Source organism: Pseudophryne corroboree, chromosome 12, assembly GCF_028390025.1.
Source record: "Pseudophryne corroboree isolate aPseCor3 chromosome 12, aPseCor3.hap2, whole genome shotgun sequence".
NCBI lineage: Eukaryota > Metazoa > Chordata > Amphibia > Anura > Myobatrachidae > Pseudophryne > Pseudophryne corroboree.
Window position 1 is genome coordinate 62,903,864 of NC_086455.1, and position 25,868 is coordinate 62,929,731.

Here is a 25,868-nt window from a genome sequence, read left to right on the forward strand (position 1 = left end):
CCCAAACTACCACCAGTTAGGTAGGTTCGCTTCTTCTCCCCTTAGTCCCTCGCTGCAGTGAGTCTGTTGCCAGCAGATCTCACTGAAAATAAAAAACCTAAATATACTTTCTTTCTAGGAGCTCATGAGAGCCCCTAGTGTGCATCCAGCTCAGCCGGGCACAAGAATCTAACTGAAGTCTGGAGGAGGCAGTGCACACCAGTAGTCTAAAGTTGTCTTTATAGTTGTGCCCAGTCTCCTGCGGAGCCGCTATTCCCCATGGTCCTTACGGAGTCCCAGCATCCACTTAGGACGTCAGAGAAATAGCGTAGCGCGCATATCGTGCCAGCGTACCCGCAAGGGGTTCATTTGTGCTCGCCCCGCCGCTAGCATGCCGGCAGTCAGGATCCCGGCGCTGGTATGCTAGGCTCCGGGATCCCGATCACCGGCCACTTATACTACACCCATTCAGACTTGATCGTAGATGTGCTAAATGTTGCACATCTACGATCACTTTCACAGACATGCAGGGGGACGCCCAGCACAGGGCTCTGCCCCTCTCCGCACAGGTACAAACGCATCGCACGGCGGCAATGCTTTTGTACTTGAAGAGTTGCTCCCTGCCAGTGCAGCACCTGCGCGCTGGCATGGAGCTACCCGTCGCTCTCCGCGTAGCCCGAACCACGCCCCCAAAACGGCAGGCAAACACCGCCGGCCCGCCCAGCGAACGCCTCTGCCTGTCAACCAGTTCAGACCTGATTACCCGCTGTGCGAAAACACGTAAAGTGGTGGTAAGAAATTATAAGTATCAGGTCTGAAATGCTAGTTAGTAAATACTTCCCTACAGGGCAATATCTATAGCAGTGAGTTTTCTGCTTCTGGTAGATCACCCGTCGGCGACAGTCGCCGCCTCGCACTAACTGCGCACACGTCGTATGAATAAGGAGCGTTATGATTCTATGTGATCTGCAGGTAATATGTGCCTCTGGGGTGACAGACAAGCGATAAGTAACTGTGGGGCAGATGCATCAAAGCTTGGAGAGAGATAAAGTACCAGCCAATCAGCTCCTGTCATTTTTCTAGTCCAGCCCATATGGCAGCTAGAAGATGATTGGCTGGTGCTTCATCCATCTCCAATCTTTGATGCATCTGCCCCCCTGCAATGAATGCAAGCAGTGTTCTCTTCTGTTTACCTATCTACTAAACACAACAGCGGAAGTCTTAAGAACACAAGCGGCATCTTCCTCCCACAATTAAGATGGCCACCGCTGCCTCGGGGACACATTTCCGGTCCGGGGTTTGGAAGCGTCATCATCCACAGTCTGAGATGAAAGAGAAGTGGATGCATTGAATTAGGGGCTCCGGACTACAGTACACCACCTCCCCGGAGACAGGTGAGACCCATGAGGAGGAGACGTGGGGTAACGGTGAATGAGACAGGCACATATGACACAGGGGAGAGGCGTGAGACAGCCACACAGTACAGAGGGCATGAGACATCCACACATGACACAAGAGAGATGAGGAGAGTCGTGAGACAGCCACACATGATATAGGAGAAAGGGGGAGAGACATAAGAGAGTCACACATGATACAGGAGAGGGAGAGAGGTGAGACAGCCACACACTGATACAGGGGAGAGGTATGAGACAGACACACAGGAGAGAGGGGGGGAGGAATGAGACAGTCACACATGATACAGGAGAGGTGAGACAGTAACACAGGATACAGAAGAGAGGAGGAGAGGTGAGACAGTAACACAGGATACAGGAGAGAGGAGGAGAGGTGAGACAATAACACAGGATACAGGAGAGAGGAGGAGAGGTGAGACAGTAACACAGGATACAAGAGAGAGGAGGGGAGGTGAGACAATAACACAGGATACAAGAGAGAGGAGGAGAGGTGAGACAGTAACACAGGATACAGGAGAGAGGAGGGGAGGTGAGACAATAACACAGGATACAGGAGAGAGGAGGAGAGGTGAGACAGTAACACAGGATACAGGAGAGAGGCGGAGTGGTGAGACAGTAACACAGGATACATGAGAGAGGAGGGGAGGTGAGACAATAACACAGGATACAGGAGAGAGGCGGAGTGGTGAGACAGTAACACAGGATACAGGAGAGAGGAGGGGAGGTGAGACAATAACACAGGATACAGGAGAGAGGACGAGAGGTGAGACAGTAACACAGGATACAGGAGAGAGGACGAGAGGTGAGACAGTAACACAGGATATAGGAGAGAGGACGAGAGGTGAGACAGTAACACAGGATACAGGAGAGAGGAGGGGAGGTGAGACAATAACACAGGATACAGGAGAGAGGAGGAGAGGTGAGACAGTAACACAGGATACAGGAGAGAGGCGGAGTGGTGAGACAATAACACAGGATACAGGAGAGAGGCGGAGTGGTGAGACAGTAACACAGGATACAGGAGAGAGGAGGGGAGGTGAGACAGTAACACAGGATACAGGAGAGAGGACGAGAGGTGAGACAGTAACACATGATACAGGAGAGAGGCGGAGAGGTGAGACAGTAACACATGATACAGGAGAGAGGAGGAGAGGTGAGACAGTTTCACAGGAGAGAGGAGGAGAGGTGAGACAGTAACACAGGATACAGGAGAGGGGAGGTGAGACAGTAACACAGGATACAGGAGAGAGGAGGAGAGGTGAGACAGTAACACATGATACAGGAGAGAGGCGGAGAGGTGAGACAGTAACACATGATACAGGAGAGAGGAGGAGAGGTGAGACAGTAACACAGGATACAGGAAAGAGGTGAGACAGTAACACATGATACAGGAGAGAGAGGAGGGGAGGTGAGACAGTAACACATGATACAGGAGAGAGGCGGAGTGGTGAGACAATAACACAGGATACAGGAGAGAGGCGGAGTGGTGAGACAATAACACAGGATACAGGAGAGAGGCGGAGTGGTGAGACAGTAACACAGGATACAGGAGAGAGGAGGGGAGGTGAGACAGTAACACAGGATACAGGAGAGAGGACGAGAGGTGAGACAGTAACACAGGATACAGGAGAGAGGACGAGAGGTGAGACAGTAACACAGGATACAGGAGAGAGGAGGAGAGGTGAGACAGTAACACAGGATACAGGAGAGAGGAGGAGAGGTGAGACAGTAACACAGGATACAGGAAAGAGGTGAGACAGTAACACATGATACAGGAGAGAGGAGGAGAGGTGAGACAGTAACACAGGATACAGGAGAGAGAGGAGGGGAGGTGAGACAGTAACACATGATACAGGAGAAAGAGGAGGGGAGGTGAGACAGTAACACAGGATACAGGAGAGAGGAGGGGAGGTGAGACAGTTTCACAGGATACAGGAGAGAGGAGGAGAGGTAAGACAGTAACACATGATACAGGAGAGGGGAGGTGAGACAGTAACACATGATACAGGAGAGAGGAGAAGAGGTGAGACAGTAACACATGATACAGGAGAGAGGCGGAGTGGTGAGACAGTAACACAGGATACAGGAGAGAGGCGGAGTGGTGAGACAATAACACAGGATACAGGAGAGAGGCGGAGTGGTGAGACAGTAACACAGGATACAGGAGAGAGGAGGGGAGGTGAGACAGTAACACAGGATACAGGAGAGAGGACGAGAGGTGAGACAGTAACACATGATACAGGAGAGAGGAGGAGAGGTGAGACAGTAACACAGGATACAGGAGAGAGGACGAGAGGTGAGACAGTAACACAGGATACAGGAGAGAGGAGGAGAGGTGAGACAGTAACACAGGATACAGGAGAGAGGACGAGAGGTGAGACAGTAACACATGATACAGGAGAGAGGAGGAGAGGTAAGACAGTAACACATGATACAGGAGAGAGGCGGAGTGGTGAGACAGTAACACAGGATACAGGAGAGAGGAGGGGAGGTGAGACAGTAACACAGGATACAGGAGAGAGGAGGAGAGGTGAGACAGTAACACAGGATACAGGAGAGAGGAGGAGAGGTGAGACAGTAACACATGATACAGGAGAGAGGAGGAGAGGTGAGACAATAACACAGGATACAGGAGAGAGGAGGAGAGGTGAGACAGTAACACAGGATACAGGAGAGAGGAGGGGAGGTGAGACAGTAACACATGATACAGGAGAGAGGAGGGGAGGTGAGACAGTAACACAGGATACAGAAGAGAGGCGGAGAGGTAAGACAGTAACACAGGATACAGGAGAGAGGCGGAGTGGTGAGACAATAACACAGGATACAGGAGAGAGGCGGAGTGGTGAGACAATAACACAGGATACAGGAGAGAGGCGGAGTGGTGAGACAGTAACACAGGATACAGGAGAGAGGAGGAGAGGTGAGACAGTAACACAGGATACAGGAGAGAGGAGGAGAGGTGAGACAGTAACACAGGATACAGGAGAGAGGCGGAGTGGTGAGACAGTAACACAGGATACAGGAGAGAGGAGGGGAGGTGAGACAGTAACACAGGATACAGGAGAGAGGAGGAGAGGTGAGACAGTAACACAGGATACAGGAGAGAGGAGGAGAGGTAAGACAGTAACACATGATACAGGAGAGAGAGGAGGGGAGGTGAGACAGTAACACAGGATACAGGAGAGAGGAGGAGAGGTGAGACAGTAACACAGGATACAGGAGAGAGGTGGAGAGGTGAGACAATAACACAGGATACAGGAGAGAGGCGGAGTGGTGAGACAGTAACACATGATACAGGAGAGAGAGGAGGGGAGGTGAGACAGTAACACATGATACAGGAGAGAGAGGAGTGGAGGTGAGACAGTAACACAGGATACAGGAGAGAAGAGGAGAGGTGAGACAGTAACACATGATACAGGAGAGAGAGGAGGGGAGGTGAGACAGTAACACAGGATACAGGAGTGAGGAGGGGAGGTGAGGCAGTTTCACAGGATACAGGAGAGAGGAGGAGAGGTAAGACAGTAACACATGATACAGGAGAGAGGCGGAGTGGTGAGACAGTAACACAGGATACAGGAGAGAGGAGGGGAGGTGAGACAGTAACACAGGATACAGGAGAGAGGACGAGAGGTGAGACAGTAACACATGATACAGGAGAGAGGAGGAGAGGTGAGACAGTACCACAGGATACAGGAGAGAGGAGGAGAGGTGAGACAGTAACACAGGATACAGGAGAGAGGAGGAGAGGTGAGACAATAACACAGGATACAGGAGAGAGGAGGAGAGGTGAGACAGTAACACAGGATACAGGAGAGAGGAGGGGAGGTGAGACAATAACACAGGATACAAGAGAGAGGAGGAGAGGTGAGACAGTAACACAGGATACAGGAGAGAGGAGGGGAGGCGAGACAATAACACAGGATACAGGAGAGAGGAGGAGAGGTGAGACAGTAACACAGGATACAGGAGAGAGGAGGAGAGGTGAGACAATAACACAGGATACAGGAGAGAGGCGGAGTGGTGAGACAGTAACACAGGATACAGGAGAGAGGAGGGGAGGTGAGACAGTAACACAGGATACAGGAGAGAGGACGAGAGGTGAGACAGTAACACAGGATACAGGAGAGAGGAGGAGAGGTGAGACAGTAACACAGGATACAGGAGAGAGGAGGGGAGGTGAGACAATAACACAGGATACAGGAGAGAGGAGGGGAGGTGAGACAGTAACACAGGATACAGGAGAGAGGAGGGGAGGTGAGACAGTAAGACAGGATACAGGAGAGAGGAGGGGAGGTGAGACAATAACACAGGATACAGGAGAGAGGCGGAGAGGTGAGACAGTAACACAGGATACAGGAGAGAGGAGGAGAGGTGAGACAATAACACAGGATACAGGAGAGAGGCGGAGTGGTGAGACAGTAACACAGGATACAGGAGAGAGGAGGGGAGGTGAGACAATAACACAGGATACAGGAGAGAGGACGAGAGGTGAGACAGTAACACAGGATACAGGAGAGAGGACGAGAGGTGAGACAGTAACACAGGATATAGGAGAGAGGACGAGAGGTGAGACAGTAACACAGGATACAGGAGAGAGGAGGGGAGGTGAGACAATAACACAGGATACAGGAGAGAGGAGGAGAGGTGAGACAGTAACACAGGATACAGGAGAGAGGCGGAGTGGTGAGACAATAACACAGGATACAGGAGAGAGGCGGAGTGGTGAGACAGTAACACAGGATACAGGAGAGAGGAGGGGAGGTGAGACAGTAACACAGGATACAGGAGAGAGGACGAGAGGTGAGACAGTAACACATGATACAGGAGAGAGGCGGAGAGGTGAGACAGTAACACATGATACAGGAGAGAGGAGGAGAGGTGAGACAGTAACACAGGATACAGGAGAGAGGAGGAGAGGTGAGACAGTAACACAGGATACAGGAGAGAGGAGGAGAGGTGAGACAGTAACAGGATACTGGAGAGAGGAGGAGAGGTGAGACAGTAACACATGATACAGGAGAGAGGCGGAGAGGTGAGACAGTAACACATGATACAGGAGAGAGGAGGAGAGGTGAGACAGTAACACATGATACAGGAGAGAGGCGGAGAGGTGAGACAGTAACACATGATACAGGAGAGAGGAGGAGAGGTGAGACAGTAACACAGGATACAGGAAAGAGGTGAGACAGTAACACATGATACAGGAGAGAGAGGAGGGGAGGTGAGACAGTAACACAGGATACAGGAGAGAGGAGGGGAGGTGAGACAGTTTCACAGGATACAGGAGAGAGGAGGAGAGGTAAGACAGTAACACATGATACAGGAGAGGGGAGGAGAGGTAAGACAGTAACACATGATACAGGAGAGGGGAGGAGAGGTGAGACAGTAACACATGATACAGGAGAGAGAGGAGGGGAGGTGAGACAGTAACACAGGATACAGGAGAGAGGAGGGGAGGTGAGACAGTTTCACAGGATACAGGAGAGAGGAGGAGAGGTGAGACAGTAACACAGGATACAGGAAAGAGGAGGAGAGGTGAGACAGTAACACATGATACAGGAGAGAGGCGGAGAGGTGAGACAGTAACACATGATACAGGAGAGAGGAGGAGAGGTGAGACAGTAACACATGATACAGGAGAGAGGCGGAGAGGTGAGACAGTAACACATGATACAGGAGAGAGGAGGAGAGGTGAGACAGTAACACAGGATACAGGAAAGAGGTGAGACAGTAACACATGATACAGGAGAGAGAGGAGGGGAGGTGAGACAGTAACACAGGATACAGGAGAGAGGAGGGGAGGTGAGACAGTTTCACAGGATACAGGAGAGAGGAGGAGAGGTGAGACAGTAACACATGATACAGGAGAGAGAGGAGGGGAGGTGAGACAGTAACACAGGATACAGGAGAGAGGAGGGGAGGTGAGACAGTTTCACAGGATACAGGAGAGAGGAGGAGAGGTAAGACAGTAACACAGGATACAGGAGAGAGGAGGAGAGGTGAGACAGTAACACATGATACAGGAGAGAGGCGGAGAGGTGAGACAGTAACACATGATACAGGAGAGAGGAGGAGAGGTGAGACAGTAACACAGGATACAGGAAAGAGGTGAGACAGTAACACATGATACAGGAGAGAGAGGAGGGGAGGTGAGACAGTAACACAGGATACAGGAGAGAGGAGGGGAGGTGAGACAGTTTCACAGGATACAGGAGAGAGGAGGAGAGGTAAGACAGTAACACATGATACAGGAGAGGGGAGGTGAGACAGTAACACATGATACAGGAGAGAGGAGAAGAGGTGAGACAGTAACACATGATACAGGAGAGAGGCGGAGTGGTGAGACAATAACACAGGATACAGGAGAGAGGCGGAGTGGTGAGACAGTAACACAGGATACAGGAGAGAGGAGGGGAGGTGAGACAGTAACACAGGATACAGGAGAGAGGACGAGAGGTGAGACAGTAACACATGATACAGGAGAGAGGAGGAGAGGTGAGACAGTAACACATGATACAGGAGAGAGGAGGAGAGGTGAGACAGTAACACAGGATACAGGAGAGAGGAGGAGAGGTGAGACAGTAACACAGGATACAGGAGAGAGGAGGAGAGGTGAGACAATAACACAGGATACAGGAGAGAGGAGGAGAGGTGAGACAGTAACACAGGATACAGGAGAGAGGAGGGGAGGTGAGACAATAACACAGGATACAAGAGAGAGGAGGAGAGGTGAGACAGTAACACAGGATACAGGAGAGAGGAGGGGAGGTGAGACAATAACACAGGATACAGGAGAGAGGAGGAGAGGTGAGACAGTAACACAGGATACAGGAGAGAGGAGGAGAGGTGAGACAATAACACAGGATACAGGAGAGAGGCGGAGTGGTGAGACAGTAACACAGGATACAGGAGAGAGGAGGAGAGGTGAGACAATAACACAGGATACAGGAGAGAGGAGGAGAGGTGAGACAGTAACACAGGATACAGGAGAGAGGAGGGGAGGTTAGACAATAACACAGGATACAGGAGAGAGGAGAGGTGAGACAGTAACACAGGATACAGGAGAGAGGAGGGGAGGTGAGACAATAACACAGGATACAGGAGAGAGGAGGAGAGGTGAGACAGTAACACAGGATACAGGAGAGAGGAGGAGAGGTGAGACAATAACACAGGATACAGGAGAGAGGAGGAGAGGTGAGACAGTAACACAGGATACAGGAGAGAGGAGGGGAGGTGAGACAATAACACAGGATACAGGAGAGAGGTGAGACAGTAACACAGGATACAGGAGAGAGGAGGAGAGGTGAGACAATAACACAGGATACAGGAGAGAGGCGGAGTGGTGAGACAGTAACACAGGATACAGGAGAGAGGAGGAGAGGTGAGACAGTAACACAGGATACAGGAGAGAGGAGGAGAGGTGAGACAATAACACAGGATACAGGAGAGAGGCGGAGTGGTGAGACAGTAACACAGGATACAGGAGAGAGGAGGGGAGGTGAGACAATAACACAGAATACAGGAGAGAGGCGGAGTGGTGAGACAGTAACACAGGATACAGGAGAGAGGAGGGGAGGTGAGACAATAACACAGAATACAGGAGAGAGGCGGAGTGGTGAGACAGTAACACAGGATACAGGAGAGAGGAGGGGAGGTGAGACAATAACACAGGATACAGGAGAGAGGAGGAGAGGTGAGACAATAACACAGGATACAGGAGAGAGGAGGAGAGGTGAGACAGTAACACAGGATACAGGAGAGAGGCGGAGTGGTGAGACAGTGATACAGGAGAGAGGCGGAGAGGTGAGACAGTAACACATGATCACATGATACAGGAGAGAGGAGGAGAGGTGAGACAGCCACACATGATACAGGGGAGAGTTATGAGACAGACACACAGGGGAGAGGAATGAGACAGTCACACATGATACAGGGGGGAGAGACACACAGGAGAGAAGCGAGACAGCCACACGACACACCGCAGAGGGAGACGGAGGTATAAGACAGCAACAGATAAATGAGCGAGATGCATAAGATGTCCACATGTGAGAGAGTTGTGAGACGTCCACAGGTGAGACAGGAGAGAGGCGTGAGATCGTCACAAGGAGAGATGTGAGACTGGCAAGAAATGTGAGGAGAGCACTATGAGGCAGATAAGATGATTTACTATGCATGAGACAGCAGCAACTGGAGATGGCTACACATGAGACGGCAGAGACTGGAGACGGCTGCACATGAGACGGCAGAGACTGGAGATGGCTGCACATGAGACAGAAGCGACTAGAGATGGTTACACATAAGACAGAAGATACTGAAAGAGCTGAGTCAGCTATAGATATTTATAAGCTTACCATACTATCCCTTTGACCTGGGACACTTATGAATTACACAGGTTCTGTGGCTGGTTGACTCAAAGCCTGAATTTCACCTATTTTTAATCCACCACAGAACCTGCGTAATCCATGAGTGTCCTATAGACCACCGCGAGTACAGAGGAACTACAGTATGGTAATTGTAGTCGGGTGTCACTGTCACTGGATAAGTCAGTGTGAGAAGGGTACCCTGCCCAGCCACTCTTAACGCTAACCTGCATTGCAAGATTATGTTTCAGGAAATGTTGTGCAGTGTTTATTTCAGAAATCGTTTTGCTTCCTCTTTTAAGTCTGGCCAAAGGGAACGATTTGACATAATCTATAACAACGGAAAAAGTTTATATGGCAGTTAACCCAATAGACGCCACTTGGGGTACTGGTATCATTTTGCAGTGTATTTCCTTGTAGTCACAGAATGATTACAGATAATCCTTTTCCAGCATTCACCATCCATATTACAAGCTGCAGTCAGGTATGATTCTTATTAAACGGTAACCGCAAAACCGTGTGCTTAGGTGCAAGGTCTCCTATTTATACTTCATTGCATTTCTGCTGAGTTGTTGCAGTGGTGGTTCTATATTTATTTATTATTACCAGTTATTTATATAGCGCACACATATTCCGCAGCGCTTTACAGAGAATATTTGGCCATTCACATCATTCCTTGCCCCAGTGGAACTTACACTCTATATTCCCTATCACATGTACACACACACATTCACACTAGGGTTAATTTTGTTAGGAGCCAATTAACCTACCAGTATATTTTTGTTTGTGTGAGGAAACCGGAGTACCCGTAGGAAACCCACGCAAGCACGGGGAGAATGTACAAACTCCACACAGGGCCATGGTGGGAATTAAACCCATGACCTCAGTGCTGTGAGCCAGTAATATAGTTGGGCTGTGAGTGCGTTAGATAATATGTCACCCCAATTCCCAGCATTCCCTTGACATCCTTCATAAATCGCTCTCTTGATTAGCTGGGAAGCTCTAGGACTGGCATACTTAAGTGGTTTATGGGACCTATTTGTTATTACATATTTGTTGCATTTATTTAGTATCACTCCAATGCACATAGGTTTCTAAGGGGGTTACGAAGCTATCATATTTACCACCTTTTGCGTTCCGGTGCTTGGCTACTGCAGCAACACTGTAGACTATGGGTTATATTTTGCAAAGACTACCGGGAGTGTGTTCCTGCAGTGGCCACCGCACTTGCCAGCTCTGTAGACTGCATATGCAGGCGTCCTGATAGAGGAGTGAAGAGACCGCTAATGCGGTCACTTCACTCTGAGCACATTGCAGGGTCGGGTACTTTTCGGAGCCCCTGTCCCTGCATGTGAAGATTGAGGCATCCGGGCGGTGTTTCATTTCTTATTGTCGCAAATAGCGATAACTGCTGCATACGCCCATTAGGGAGAGTTTAGGCATTGGCGCATCTGGAGATAAAATCTTTGCTTTAGCCGTCATTGTTCTGCTGTGTGAAATGAACTGTTAAGCCCATGTGACTTATCTGATCACAAGACAGACGTGTGATAAAATGCATCCTGTGTAAGTCCGTGAGTTACATGCCATACACAGCTCATTGTGGTTTTCTTGTGGCAGGCAGTTAGCCGCTTCCCAGATTATGCCTCATCCTGCCCAGCTTTGTAAACCCTTTTATTTCATGTGATGTTCTTGTGCGGCTGATGTCTGTCCATCTGTGATTTCAGACGCGGAGCATGGAGAATGATGAATTTTCGACAGAGGATGGGATGGATCGGGGTCGGCCTCTACCTCTTGGTCAGCGCTGCTGCTTTTTACTACGTATTTGAAATCAATGAAACTTACAACACACTGGCCCTGGAGCAAGTACAGGTGAAGCCACCAGATCGTGACACTGAAGCATCATGGGTACACTCCCTAAAAGCACGTCTGCTCTCTCTGCCCTTCTGGCTCTGGGCTGCCTTGTTTCTCCTGCCCTACTTCCAAGTCTTTCTTTTCCTTTATTCCTGCACAAGAGCCGACCCCAGGACCGTGGGTTACTGTATTATTCCCATTTGCCTGGCGGTTCTCTGCAACCGTCAGCAGTCTTTCATCAAGGCCTCTAATCAAATTAGCAGACTGCAGTTGATTGAAACTTAAATCTTCTGTCTTTGCGTCATGGACCAGAAGCAAAAAATAAATGCTGATTCCAACCCTGGCAAATGAAGATTGGACTAACGTGCCTCTTTTTCTTAAGCTTTTTTTTTTTTTATTGAAATTACTCCTGGCTGCTAAATTGGTTGGGTGGAAACTGAACAGTTTTGCTTAAATGGTTTCATATGATTGTGAAGTTGAATATCAGGCTTTATTAGATCATTCACACTTTCCAACATTTTGGATACGCTGTAACAGGCATCACTCCACATCCAAAATGTATCTACCATCGGTAGCCCTTGAAACCGGAAGATATGTATATCCCTCATCTGTCTCTTGCTACCACTGTGTTCTGCAATGTAGTCACTGGTTCTGACACAGTGCGATCTACACTTGATTTTTATATACAGAAATGACAATGGATGATTTGTTGAGATGTAAATTGAACTTTTGTATTTTAAAGTTAATCCGATCTTGTCAGGTGTTTTCGAAGCTGTTTACATGGATGAGCTGCACTACCAGTGACTGCTTCCAATAAAATCATGAAATTAAACAAAACAAAAAAGTTAATATAAAACAAGCTTTAGAATTTCATTTGATAGAAATTTTGTCGAGAAGAAATTATTTGGGCGATTTGGTGAACAAGGGATACGTGTCAGTGTTGGAATTAATGTTTTTCCCTCGGTGATTAGATGTAGAAATGCTTTGTGCGGATCTGCTGTGTCTGTAAAAAAAAAACAACAACAAAAAAAACGTCCACACACGGTACAATCCCGCCCTCTTGTCTTACACAAAAGGGATGCGGTTAGTATCCTGGCACTCGGGCTGTTAGTGGTCATGTGACCGACGCCGGAACACTGACGACCAACATCTCGTGGGTAAGTATCTGCTCCACTGTTAGAGTTTGGACCCAGCTGGGGAGGGCGGCTAAGGTTAGGCACTAGAGGGAGGGGTTAGTTGTCCCCCCATCCCCCCACCACCCCACCCCACCCAAGGTCTTAGCCCTAGCTACCACACCAGGCCGGTTATGGTAGGGGCAGGAGAGGGGTAAGATAATTACCCTATCCCTTGTTGGCGTTCTAATGATCGGGATGCTGATGTCAGTCATGTGACCGCTGACATCCAGTATCGCACTCAAACCGTAACAAATTGGATCAGAACTGAGCAGCTGTCATTTGGGGTCTGTTAGTGTGGTTGGAAGGTGACTCCACAGTCGGACCCATTGCAGCCATCTAAGGACTCCATATACCAATATGAAAGGTTTAGTTCTTATTAGCAGGCTTCTTTTCAGGCCACACGCTATAATATGAAGCCTAATGATGCATATCACTAGAGAGTGCAGCTCCTCTTAATTACAGTAAAAATAGAGACATTTCTATTGTATTTACAGAAAATGGATGACTACAGTAAACCCTCCTCAAATCTGTTTAAATACAAATGTAAATGCAATATTTGTTGCAAGTGTCTGGTAAAGGTATTGTCTCTTGGGCATTTAAGACTGCACTGTTATACCGCTTTCTGATCGCAATTACGGGTCCCACCCGGAAATTGGAAACGGGTCCTTCCCGGGTGAGGCCTAGCATTGGACCCTTACACACTTGCTCCCGATCTAGCAATATGCCGTGTCGGGTTGCCAACGTGTGCAGGGGGCGGAGACAGCAACAGGGGCGGCACTGGGAAATGAGATCATCTCCACGCTGCCTATGCTGTGAACGGCTCCCGGGTTGTATCGACCTGGCATCCTGTTCACACTGCACCTGCCCTGGTATTAAACCTGGGAATAACCCTTCTTTCTTCCCGGGTTAAATTACCGGGTCAGGCGACCCGGGAATGCGGCAGTGACCCCTTTCACACCGCACAGCGACCTGCGTCAACCTGGCAATATACCGGGTTATTTGTGTGATGTGAAAGGGCTATCACTTACAATTAGGATGTTTGGTGTTTGTCACCTATAGACAGTGGAGGCAACTATTCTGTGGTCTGACCAAATATTCATGACAACGCAGCTATTGGTTCAGAAGGGACTGGACACCTTGTGCCTCATTGGTTCCTAGTGACTGGATAGGCTGCGTTCTCAGTGATGTCACTGGCTTTTAGTGAACTGATAAACTACATTTTCAGTAATGTCACTAGTTCCTAGTGTGTGTGTGTGTGTATATATATATATATATATATATATATATATATATATATATATATATATATATGTAGCATGCCTTTCCCACCTGTGGCTCAGGTATATCTGGAAAGGACAGAGGCGGCACTCCGAGGACTTTGAAAAATAATTTATGTGCAAAGCATGGCAAATCAAAAGTGTACAAACAATGAAAAAAACATGGAGGTCTTACGACGTTTCAAGGCAGCAAGCCTTTTCTGTGGGAAAGGCATGCTACCTGAATTAATCTAAGGAAGGCACCCAGGCATATGCATTTTTCATACAGAGTGCCGGATGTATACATTGACATATATATACATATATATATATATATATATATACACACAGAGTAAAAACCACAGCACTCACCGCACCAGAAGCGGGGCACAGCTATGCACTTACCACTCACAGGGTGGGGTGCATGTAACACTGCACTCTCCACCACAGAAGCGGGGTACACAGCTGTACTTACCACTCACAGGGCGGGGTGCATGTAGCCCATGACCACATCGCTCTAATAAATACAAACAGAGAACCCAGCACTCACCAAAGTAAACTCACTTATCCTCAACAATTCAATAAATAAATAAATGATGGGGGTTTAGTTGGTGGATTGGCCAATGCACGGAAGCCTGTATACCGATTCAAGGTACCCCACCTTCATACAGGTCCCACACTATCACTATATATATATATATATATACACACTTTTTTTATTTATTCATTGCAGGCTGCAGTCTTAGATTGGTGCATCCCACAAAATGGCTGCCTGCACTCTATATGTAGGTGACAAGCACAAAATATTGACCCTGAAAATGTTGATTTATGTCCATTTTAGGAAAGTTAAGCAAATGGAGCTTGTTGGGCTGATTTTCTTTTCAGTATGTGGTGTTCTTTATCTGCCTTGTCTTTATGGAAGTAATTGCCTTAATATATGTAAATGAAATGGCTTGGGCTTTCACACAGAAGTAATGGTTTCTTTAAATGCTAGGTGTATTTCTTTATTAAATGACTCCCCATTTTTCTCTAAAATGCGTAAGCATGAATCCTATGACAACTCAGGAGTTGTCTCTTTGCCTGTTCTCCCTGACGTACTGTTCCCTGAAACACAGTTTAGGTGTGAATAACACATCATAGATGTCACCTTGGAGCAGGTTTTCCCAAGCTTGCTCCTAACTGCACACTAACAGGCCAGGTTTTAGTGATATCCATGCTGGAGCACAAGTGACTTAATTAGTACCTCAGTTATCTAGATTTAACCATGTGTGCTGAAGCCTGGATATCCCTAAAACCTGCACTGTTAGTGTGTCTTGAGCACCGATGTTGGGAATGCCTGCTTTAGAGCTTACAGAGGGAGCTCAGATTGGACCTCCCCTGCCATTAATGTTGAGATCCATGATCTATCCTTCACTGCTTTTTAGATCCATGTAATCTCTGTGCACAGTCTCTGGGTTATATAACTGTTTTAACACTGTCTACAGATATTTTGATATTGCTGTTATCTGCAAAATTCACTGATTTATGTTTCGGGGGAAATATCTGGAGTTGCACTAGTCGTATGTGATGGAAACTTTTTTTTCTCAATTTTTTGCCTATGTTTCTTTATATAATGCCAAAATATATTTATTCCAATAAAAAAAAAAAGTTTTTATGTCTGAGTTTATTTTTTTGCTATTTTTATTTCACATATGCTTACCAAGTACTCCCAAAAAAAAGTAAATTATAAATATATATAGTTCTAATTTATACCCCTTTTCTCATACGTCCTAGAGCAGTGATGGCTAACCTTGACACTCCAGCTGTTGTTGAACTACACATCCCAGCATGCCCTGCATCAGTTTTAGCATTGCCAAATAGCAAAACTGTAGCAGGGCATGCTGGGATGTGTAGTTCAACAACAGCTGGAGTGTCAAGGTTAGCCATCACTGTCCTAGAGGATGCTGGGGACACTTCAAGAACCATGGGGTATAGACGGGACCGCAGGAGACATGGGCACTTTAAGACTTTCAAATGGTGTGACCTGGCTCCTCCCTCTATGCCCCTCCTCCAGACTCCAGTTTAGATCTGTACCCAGGCAGACTGGATGCACACTGAGGAGCTGTACTGAGTTTCTCGGAAAAGACTTATGTTAGGTTTGTTATTTTCAGGGAGAACTGCTGGCAACAGTCTCCCTGCATCGTGGGACTTAGGGGAGAGAAGTCAGACCTACTTCTGATGAGTTTAAAGGCTCTGCTTCCTGGCTACAGGACACCATTAGCTCCTGAGGGTTTGGAACACTAGGTACGCCTAGGGGTTCACTCCCAGAGCCTTCCGTCACCCCCCTTGCAGAGCCAGAAGTAAGAAGACAGGTGAGTAGAAGAAGATCAGAAGACTTCAGTGACGGCTTTGAGGTACCGCACAGCGGCCGCGCTCCGCGCCATGCTCCCACACACAGCGGCACAGTAGGGTGCAGGGCGCCCTGGGCAGCATATAAATCCTCAAATAGAGACTGGAAAACACTAATATGAGTGCCTAGGCACTATATCCAACCCCTGCCAGTATAAATATATTAAAGAAACAGCGGGGCTGAAGCGCGCCATTGAGGGGGCGGGGCTTAGCCCTCACAGCTCACATCGGCGCCATTTTCTCTCCAACAGAGACGCTGGTCCTTCCAAAACACTACTGTACATAACAAAGTGAAAAACGGAGGGGGGTGAGCACAGTTGATTGGTGCAAGATAAGTTAATAAAAAAGCACAATATATAAGGGATTGAGCGCTGGGTGGTGAGCTGGTAAACTCCTTTTGTGTTCCCTGACAGAATTTACTGAGGTCCTTCCTTTATAGCCAGTGTAATGTCGGTGGGTGTTTGCTACATGTGTTGGCCACAAACGGCTATGGGAGTGACCCTGTCGGCACCGCCGACTCCTGATGGTACATAAAAAAGCATGTCGGTAGATGTCTTTCCCAAGAGAAAACTTTATGGGGACACAGAAGTGTGTGGGTGACCCTGTCGGCACAACCAATATATAAAAAAAAAAAAAAAAAAGTTTCTGCATGATAATGTGATGCATCTCAGAAAGGGCTATACCTATATGTATATATGTATAGTAAGGTTGCATAAAGCTGTGGCCCAGACACAGACGTAGTAATATTTATGGAGGGTGTCATATTCATAGAATATATTTCCCTCAGACCCCTCGGGGTCACAAAAATGGTTATTTTGCCCAGTTACTACTCCCAGATATCGACACGAATACTGTTCTTCTGTCGACCGTAATGTTTCCTGATTAGATTCACAAAATAATATACAGCATTCAGTACATGTTTCATACACATTAAGAACGTATTCACGTCACTAGGGACCCTGCTGTTCCTGACAAAAAGTTATATATATATATATAGATAGATATAGATAGATATATATATAATGTATATATGGGTATGGATATGTATGTGTGTGTGTGTGTGTGTGTATATGTATATATATATATATAAATGCGGGTTGTAGGCGGCACTCACGGTCTTATGTCCAACAAATGACCCGGACACTCCTGGGTTCAAAACAACGTTTCGGTTTTTATAAACCTTCGTCAGGTATGAAAGATATACAAAGAATGAGCTTACCTTTATACAGAAAATGAGACACCAGGTGAGAAAACTCGTGCAGCACCACTACCCATACTTCCGCTGACGTCATCACTAGCAGACGGCGCCAATGCGGTGACTGGGACAAAATCAAAGTGAAACCATCACCATGGATACATCAACATGATTACCATATCATACATATAACACCGTTAATGTAGCACAGTCTCTGCGATCATGAGAACTTGACATATTAAAGGAAGCAATTAAAAGAAATCATTTCATTTAATCCATGCGGAGAGACAGTATTTAAGAGGTGAATCCATTTGATCTCAAGTTGCAAAAGGATTCTTCCTCTGTCACCCCCCCCCCAATATCTTCCTTCACATGATCCACCATCATGCAGCGGAGTGAGGATAGACTATGTAAACTTTACAGGCTTTGAAGTGTTTGGCAACGGGCTGATCCACATTCTTCCCCTCTAGTATCTGCTTGATGGCACTACGGTGTTGTGCCATCCGTTCTTTAAATTGGCATACCGTTTTGCCTATATAATATAAACTGCATGGGGCACCTGATGCAATAGATGACATACTTGCTAGTACATGTGAATACGTGTTTTAGTTTAATCTGTTTTACATTGTGTGGGTGTCTGATATAATTACCAGTATCTAGGTACATACAAGTGGTACAGCCTAGGCATCTGTAGTTGCCCGGCTTTCTTTTCATGAAATGTTCAGGGTGTACTGATGAAAAGTTAGAAATATCAGTATGTACCACATGATCTCCGATGTTCTTTCCCCTTGTGTAACATGGGAGCAAAGCCCGATCGGACAATTCAAGAAGGTCTGGGTCAGATTGTACTACTGGCCAGACTCTTTTTGCAGTGCTAATGATTTTCTTGGTTGATACTGTATAATTATTAACCCAAATCATGGTGGAATCCATCTTATTAGGTTTATCAGTAATGTTGTCCTTTACTTTAGGTGCTGCAATTGCCTTAGTTCTAGCCAGTTGCAGGTCCCTGTTGTTATAACCCCTGATAATGCTGATTATGATTATCTTATAACCTTCACTATATGGGTAAGAGACTCAGTACGCAATTGGCGTATGGGGTACCGTAAGGGTACGCGCTTAGCGTAGCATACGCTCGGCCGTGATCGAGACGCACATGCGGCACGCTCGCTCACAGCTTACGCTTGGTGTCGAGCACGCTATAGGCGAGCGACTACCGTAATGCTACGCTACCAGCGTAGCGGATGCTCGAGACCACGAGGAGATCACGAGCGGCGCAGACGCTCACAAGATGACAATCGGTAAACCTTGAATGTAACACACAGAAAGGATACTCTTATACTGTAAACCTTGTACTGAAACACTGTAGCGATATAACGCTGCTTAACCTTGTTAATACTAAAGCTGTTTGAGCGATCGAGACGCTCCTATTACCCTCTGCAATGTAATGAACACACGATACCGTGCTAAGGATCCAACACCTTTACTAACAAGCTTTTAGTTATATCGAAAAGGGGTAAAACAGTTCACAAGTCATACACTACAAGCTAACATATAATTCTAACAGAATATCTAGACAGAAATATACAATAACGTTACAATCTTATACTAAACAGAGAGAGAGAGAGAGAATGTGGCCAATACAAACAAAGAGCGAGATGATTACAGAGAATTACTTACACACACTGGGAATGATCGCTGCGCAGCCTGGTACCAGCTCCGAGTTAGTCAATATGAAAACCGTTTGTGGAGAGTGGGGGAGCTGCCCAGGCTGGCTGATCTTATATACACTGCGTACAGTACACTACAAAGGGACCTATAATCTCATTGTTCATTGGACACAGGAATGTCTCCTCGCATCATAACAAAAGGTCATAGGTTAGTTTGAACAGGTGGGCCGTGACTATATCAAACTGCTCAGGTGGGTGGGAATCTGAAGATTCCCGCCGCATGGGTAATGAACTGCAAATATATGAAATGTCCAGAATCTACTAATGGCCATAACTATACGCAGGAGCGATTAATCTTTACCTAACCAACACCGGATTGTTGCTATTAAAATACTCTTCGGTTAGGTACCAGACACAACTGTTCTACCTTAAACAGACCCTTTGTATCATAAAAAGAGGGATTCCTATGTCCATGAACAAGTCACATTAAACAAACTTACAGTTATCACTAAGGGGAACATTATCTATAAAACATGCTATATGGATTTATTATCTAGCGATTGAGTTGCCCGCTAGACGCACACAAACTCTACCGTAAATGCACATACCACGCGCCAATGCGCACGGCCGTAGAAGCTTCATTACGCAGCTGCGAGTATCCGCACGCACGGGAGAGAATGTGCACGTGCAGCAGGCATGCGCATGGGGTGAATATATGGCAACGTGTAGCATGATATTTTTCTGACTTTGACACCCCTTTCCAGGAATTTTTTTGTCATTATGTCCATCTTACTCACTTCATCCGCAGGATCACTGCAAATGCGGTGAACACGCAGATATTGTGAGTAAGGAAGACCACGTTTAAGTGCGCTGGGGTGATGGCTGGAGGCATGAAGCAAATTGTTACAGTCAGTGGGTTTTTGATAAATAGATGTAATAAAATTTGCACCACTGATTTTCACTTCTACATCAAGAAAATGTAAACACTCTTTTTGGATATTCCAAGTAAACTTGATGTGCTGGTCCATGGTGTTAACCTGTAACATCATATCTTTAAACATCTCCTCCGTGCCCCTCCACAGGAGGAACACGTCATCTATATATCTCGTATAGAGGGGTATATGCTGAGCAAATTCCTGCCTGACAAAGAACAATTGATTCTCGACTACAAACATAAAGGCATTTGCATAGGTTGGTGCGACGCAAGCTCCCATCGCACAACCACGGGTCTGTAGGAAAAATTCATTATTGAAAATGAAATAGTTCCTTTCAAGAACCAATCTTAGTAGCTGCAAAAAAAAATCCACATCTGGACCATTATAAAGATTATTGTCAGTAATCAACATTCGAACAGCCTCAAGTCCTCTATCATGAGGGATGTTAGTATACAGGCTGACGACATCAGCTGTGCACAGCCAGCAATCTTCTGGAATGGCACCAAAATTATTTACTTTATGTAAAAACATGGTCGTGTCCTTAAGATAAGTAACTCTATCTTGCACCACCGGTTGAAGGTAGTGATCAAGATACTTAGAGACTTGATAGTATAAGGAGTCCCTGGCAGACACTATGGGTCTGCCAGGTGGCTTCTCACTATTCTTGTGCAGCTTAGGGAGCAAATTAAAGATTGGTACCCGGGGATGTTCACAACACAGAGCTTTTTTCACAGACTCTGTAATGTGACCAGCCTCCACAGCAGACAACAACACCCCCTCAAGCTCCCTTTGATAGGCAGCAGTGGGGTCATTCACTAATTTAATATACACATGTTCATCACATAACTGCCTATATGCCTCTTCTCTGTAATCACTAATATCTTGCACCACAATACCCCCACCTTTGGCGGCAGGGCGTATCGTTATATCTTTACAGGAAGAAGGATCACACAAAGCCTTCCATTCTGCTGGTGATAAATTACTTTTACAAGCAACATTTTCTCTATCACATGAATCAATACAATTAGTAATTGTTCTAGTGAAAGCTTTGATGGCAATGTTGGAAGAATAAGGGTCGAAATTAGATTTCAATCTGATAGGACAAGCTGGTTTATCAACCGTCACCACAGGCTTATCAGAGTCATTCTTGCTGAAAAATTCTTTCAGTATCAATTGTCTATTCAAACGAGGGGGTGTTGTTGTCTGCTGTGGAGGCTGGTCACATTACAGAGTCTGTGAAAAAAGCTCTGTGTTGTGAACATCCCCGGGTACCAATCTTTAATTTGCTCCCTAAGCTGCACAAGAATAGTGAGAAGCCACCTGGCAGACCCATAGTGTCTGCCAGGGACTCCTTATACTATCAAGTCTCTAAGTATCTTGATCACTACCTTCAACCGGTGGTGCAAGATAGAGTTACTTATCTTAAGGACACGACCACGTTTTTACATAAAGTAAATAATTTTGGTGCCATTCCAGAAGATTGCTGGCTGTGCACAGCTGATGTCGTCAGCCTGTATACTAACATCCCTCATGATAGAGGACTTGAGGCTGTTCGAATGTTGATTACTGACAATAATCTTTATAATGGTCCAGATGTGGAATTTTTTTTGCAGCTACTAAGATTGGTTCTTGAAAGGAACTATTTCATTTTCAATAATGAATTTTTCCTACAGACCCGTGGTTGTGCGATGGGAGCTTGCGTCGCACCAACCTATGCAAATGCCTTTATGTTTGTAGTCGAGAATCAATTGTTCTTTGACAGGCATGAATTTGCTCAGCATATACCCCTCTATACGAGATATATAGATGACGTGTTCCTCCTGTGGAGGGGCACGGAGGAGATGTTTAAAGATATGATGTTACAGGTTAACACCATGGACCAGCACATCAAGTTTACTTGGAATATCCAAAAAGAGTGTTTACATTTTCTTGATGTAGAAGTGAAAATCAGTGGTGCAAATTTTATTACATCTATTTATCAAAAACCCACTGACTGTAACAATTTGCTTCATGCCTCCAGCCATCACCCCAGCGCACTTAAACGTGGTCTTCCTTACTCACAATATCTGCGTGTTCACCGCATTTTCAGTGATCCCGCGGATGAAGTGAGTAAGATGGACATAATGACAAAAAAATTCCTGGAAAGGGGTGTCAAAGTCAGAAAAATATCATGCTACACGTTGCCATATATTCACCCCATGCGCGTGCCTGCTGCACGTGCACATTCTCTCCCGTGCGTGCGGATACTCGCAGCTGCGTAATGAAGCTTCTACGGCCGTGCGCATTGGCGCGTGGTATGTGCATTTACGGTAGAGTTTGTGTGCGTCTAGCGGGCGACTCAATCGCTAGATAATAAATCCATATAGCATGTTTTATAGATAATGTTCCCCTTAGTGATAACTGTAAGTTTGTTTAATGTGACTTGTTCATGGACATAGGAATCCCTCTTTTTATGATACAAAGGGTCTGTTTAAGGTAGAACAGTTGTGTCTGGTACCTAACCGAAGAGTATTTTAATAGCAACAATCCGGTGTTGGTTAGGTAAAGATTAATCGCTCCTGCGTATAGTTATGGCCATTAGTAGATTCTGGACATTTCATATATTTGCAGTTCATTACCCATGCGGCGGGAATCTTCAGATTCCCACCCACCTGAGCAGTTTGATATAGTCACGGCCCACCTGTTCAAACTAACCTATGACCTTTTGTTATGATGCGAGGAGACATTCCTGTGTCCAATGAACAATGAGATTATAGGTCCCTTTGTAGTATACTGTACTCAGTGTATATAAGATCAGCCAGCCTGGGCAGCTCCCCCACTCTCCACAAACGGTTTTCATATTGACTAACTTGGAGCTGGTACCAGGCTGCGCAGCGATCATTCCCAGTGTGTGTAAGTAATTCTCTGTAATCATCTCGCTCTTTGTTTGTATTGGCCACATTCTCTCTCTCTCTCTCTCTGTTTAGTATAAGATTGTAACGTTATTGTATATTTCTGTCTAGATATTCTGTTAGAATTATATGTTAGCTTGTAGTGTATGACTTGTAAACTGTTTTACCCCTTTTCGATATAACTAAAAGCTTGTTAGTAAAGGTGTTGGATCCTTAGCACGGTATTGTGTGTTCATTACATTGCAGTGGGTAATAGGAGCGTCTCGATCGCTCAAACAGCTTTAGTATTAACAAGGTTAAGCAGCGTTATATCGCTACAGTGTTTCAGTACAAGGTTTACAGTATAAGAGTATCCTTTCTTTGTGTTACATTCAAGGTTTACTGATTGTCATCTTGTGAGCGTCTGCGCCGCTCGTGATCTCCTCGTGGTCTCGAGCGTCCGCTACGCTGGTAGTGTAGCATTACGGTAGTCGCTCGCCTATAGTGTGCTCGACACCAAGCGTAAGCTGTGAGCGAGCGTGCCGCATGTGCGTCTCGATCACGGCCGAGCGTATGCTACGCTAAGCGCGTACCCTTACGGTACCCCATACGCCAATTGCGTACTGAGTCTCTTACCCATATAGTGAAGGTTATAAGATAATCATAATCAGCATTATCAGGGGTTATAACAACAGGGACCTGCAACTGGCTAGAACTAAGGCAATTGCAGCACCTAAAGTAAAGGACAACATTACTGATAAACCTAATAAGATGGATTCCACCATGATTTGGGTTAATAATTATACAGTATCAACCAAGAAAATCATTAGCACTGCTAAAAGAGTCTGGCCAGTAGTACAATCTGACCCAGACCTTCTTGAATTGTCCGATCGGGCTTTGCTCCCATGTTACACAAGGGGAAAGAACATCGGAGATCATGTGGTACATACTGATATTTCTAACTTTTCATCAGTACACCCTGAACATTTCATGAAAAGAAAACCCGGCAACTACAGATGCCTAGGCTGTACCACTTGTATGTACCTAGATACTGGTAATTATATCAGACACCCACACAATGGAAAACAGATTAAACTAAAACACGTATTCACATGTACTAGCAAGTATGTCATCTATTGCATCAGGTGCCCCTGCAGTTTATATTATATAGGCAAAACGGTATGCCAATTTAAAGAACGGATGGCACAACACCGTAGTGCCATCAAGCAGATACTAGAGGGGAAGAATGTGGATCAGCCCGTTGCCAAACACTTCAAAGCCTGTAAACATAGTCTATCCTCACTCCGCTACATGATGGTGGATCATGTGAAGGAAGATATTAGGGGGGGTGACAGAGGAAGAATCCTTTTGCAACTTGAGATCAAATGGATTCACCTCTTAAATACTGTCTCTCCGCATGGATTAAATGAAATGATTTCTTTTAATTGCTTCCTTTAATATGTCAAGTTCTCATGATCGCAGAGACTGTGCTACATTAACGGTGTTATATGTATGATATGGTAATCCTGTTGATGTATCCATGGTGATGGTTTCACTTTGATTTTGTCCCAGTCACCGCATTGGCGCCGTCTGCTAGTGATGACGTCAGCGGAAGTTTGGGTAGTGGTGCTGCACGAGTTTTCTCACCTGGTGTCTCATTTTCTGTATAAAGGTAAGCTCATTCTTTGTATATCTTTCATACCTGACGAAGGTTTATAAAAACCGAAACGTTGTTTTGAACCCAGGAGTGTCCGGGTCATTTGTTGGACATAAGACCGTGAGTGCCGCCTACAACCCGCATTTGTATTACACACAGAAGGAGGGCACCGGGCAAGATGCTTTTACTGTGATAGCAGGAGTGCCGAGTTTATCTGCTACCCTATATATATAAAGAATGCCAAATTGATTTCTCACAAATATTTAAAATGCCCGCTCTAATATATATTGTAAATGCCTGCATCTCTTATGACCATATCCCATGAATGTGCGCTATGCATCGCAAAACACTGCATCCCATAAGAGAAAACAATACACCCACACATTATCTGAGTTCCAAAGCTCATTGATGTATATATTTGTTATTAAAAGGATATGGATTCAATATATATTACAAAGTACAGTATACCTATAGTTACATGATTACAACTCACACAGTAAGCAGTTAATACATAAAGTTACATACATTCATCTTTCCATATCACTCTCTCTCTCTCTGTAAATAAATCCAGGAACTGATCTGCCAGCAAGTCCATCATCGTCTCAGACCTTACAGCCACTAACTTCCTGTGTGGTCAATGTGTTATCTAGTTTCTGGGGGAGGGATTCACGATGAGTCACCAGTTCCGTTGTATATGCTGAACAGGTTCAGCCTTGGGGACGTCCAAAGGGGCTGGCCTGAGTTTCCTGTTTATTACCTGTTTGGAGTATCTATTGTTCTAATAAAAGTGATTTTAGCTTTTATACATGTAATCATAACTATTTGTTGCAATGTCCTACAACTTAATAACAAGTATCAAATGAATCTACACACCAGTCTGCTTGCTTCAATACCAAACATGACAGGTGTATCTGGTTTCGTTCAAATAATACACATACATGACACCATTTCATTACATATAATTTTAAATCATCATGATGTCTGGCGCTTGATATTATTATAATTATGTACTGTATGAAATAAGTGTTGAATCCATCTCTGTGGCATGTCCGTGTAAATGCGTGTTACCATGTATTGCTGTGCTCGCTGCATGTATTTGCAAGTATAGCGACTTATATGT

At 45.8% G+C, this 25,868-nt stretch overlaps 1 protein-coding gene across 1 annotated transcript; it reads left to right on the forward strand.

Moving 5' to 3' along the window:
* The first annotated feature begins 1,181 nt into the window (after window positions 1-1,181).
* LYSET (lysosomal enzyme trafficking factor) lies at window positions 1,182-15,694 on the forward strand. Its single transcript, XM_063947574.1, has 2 exons — window positions 1,182-1,373; window positions 11,476-15,694. Exon 2 carries the CDS (start codon window positions 11,492-11,494, stop codon window positions 11,885-11,887), a length of 396 nt encoding a protein of 131 aa, XP_063803644.1. The 5' UTR covers window positions 1,182-1,373; window positions 11,476-11,491; the 3' UTR covers window positions 11,888-15,694.
* Window positions 15,695-25,868: the final 10,174 nt, after the last annotated feature.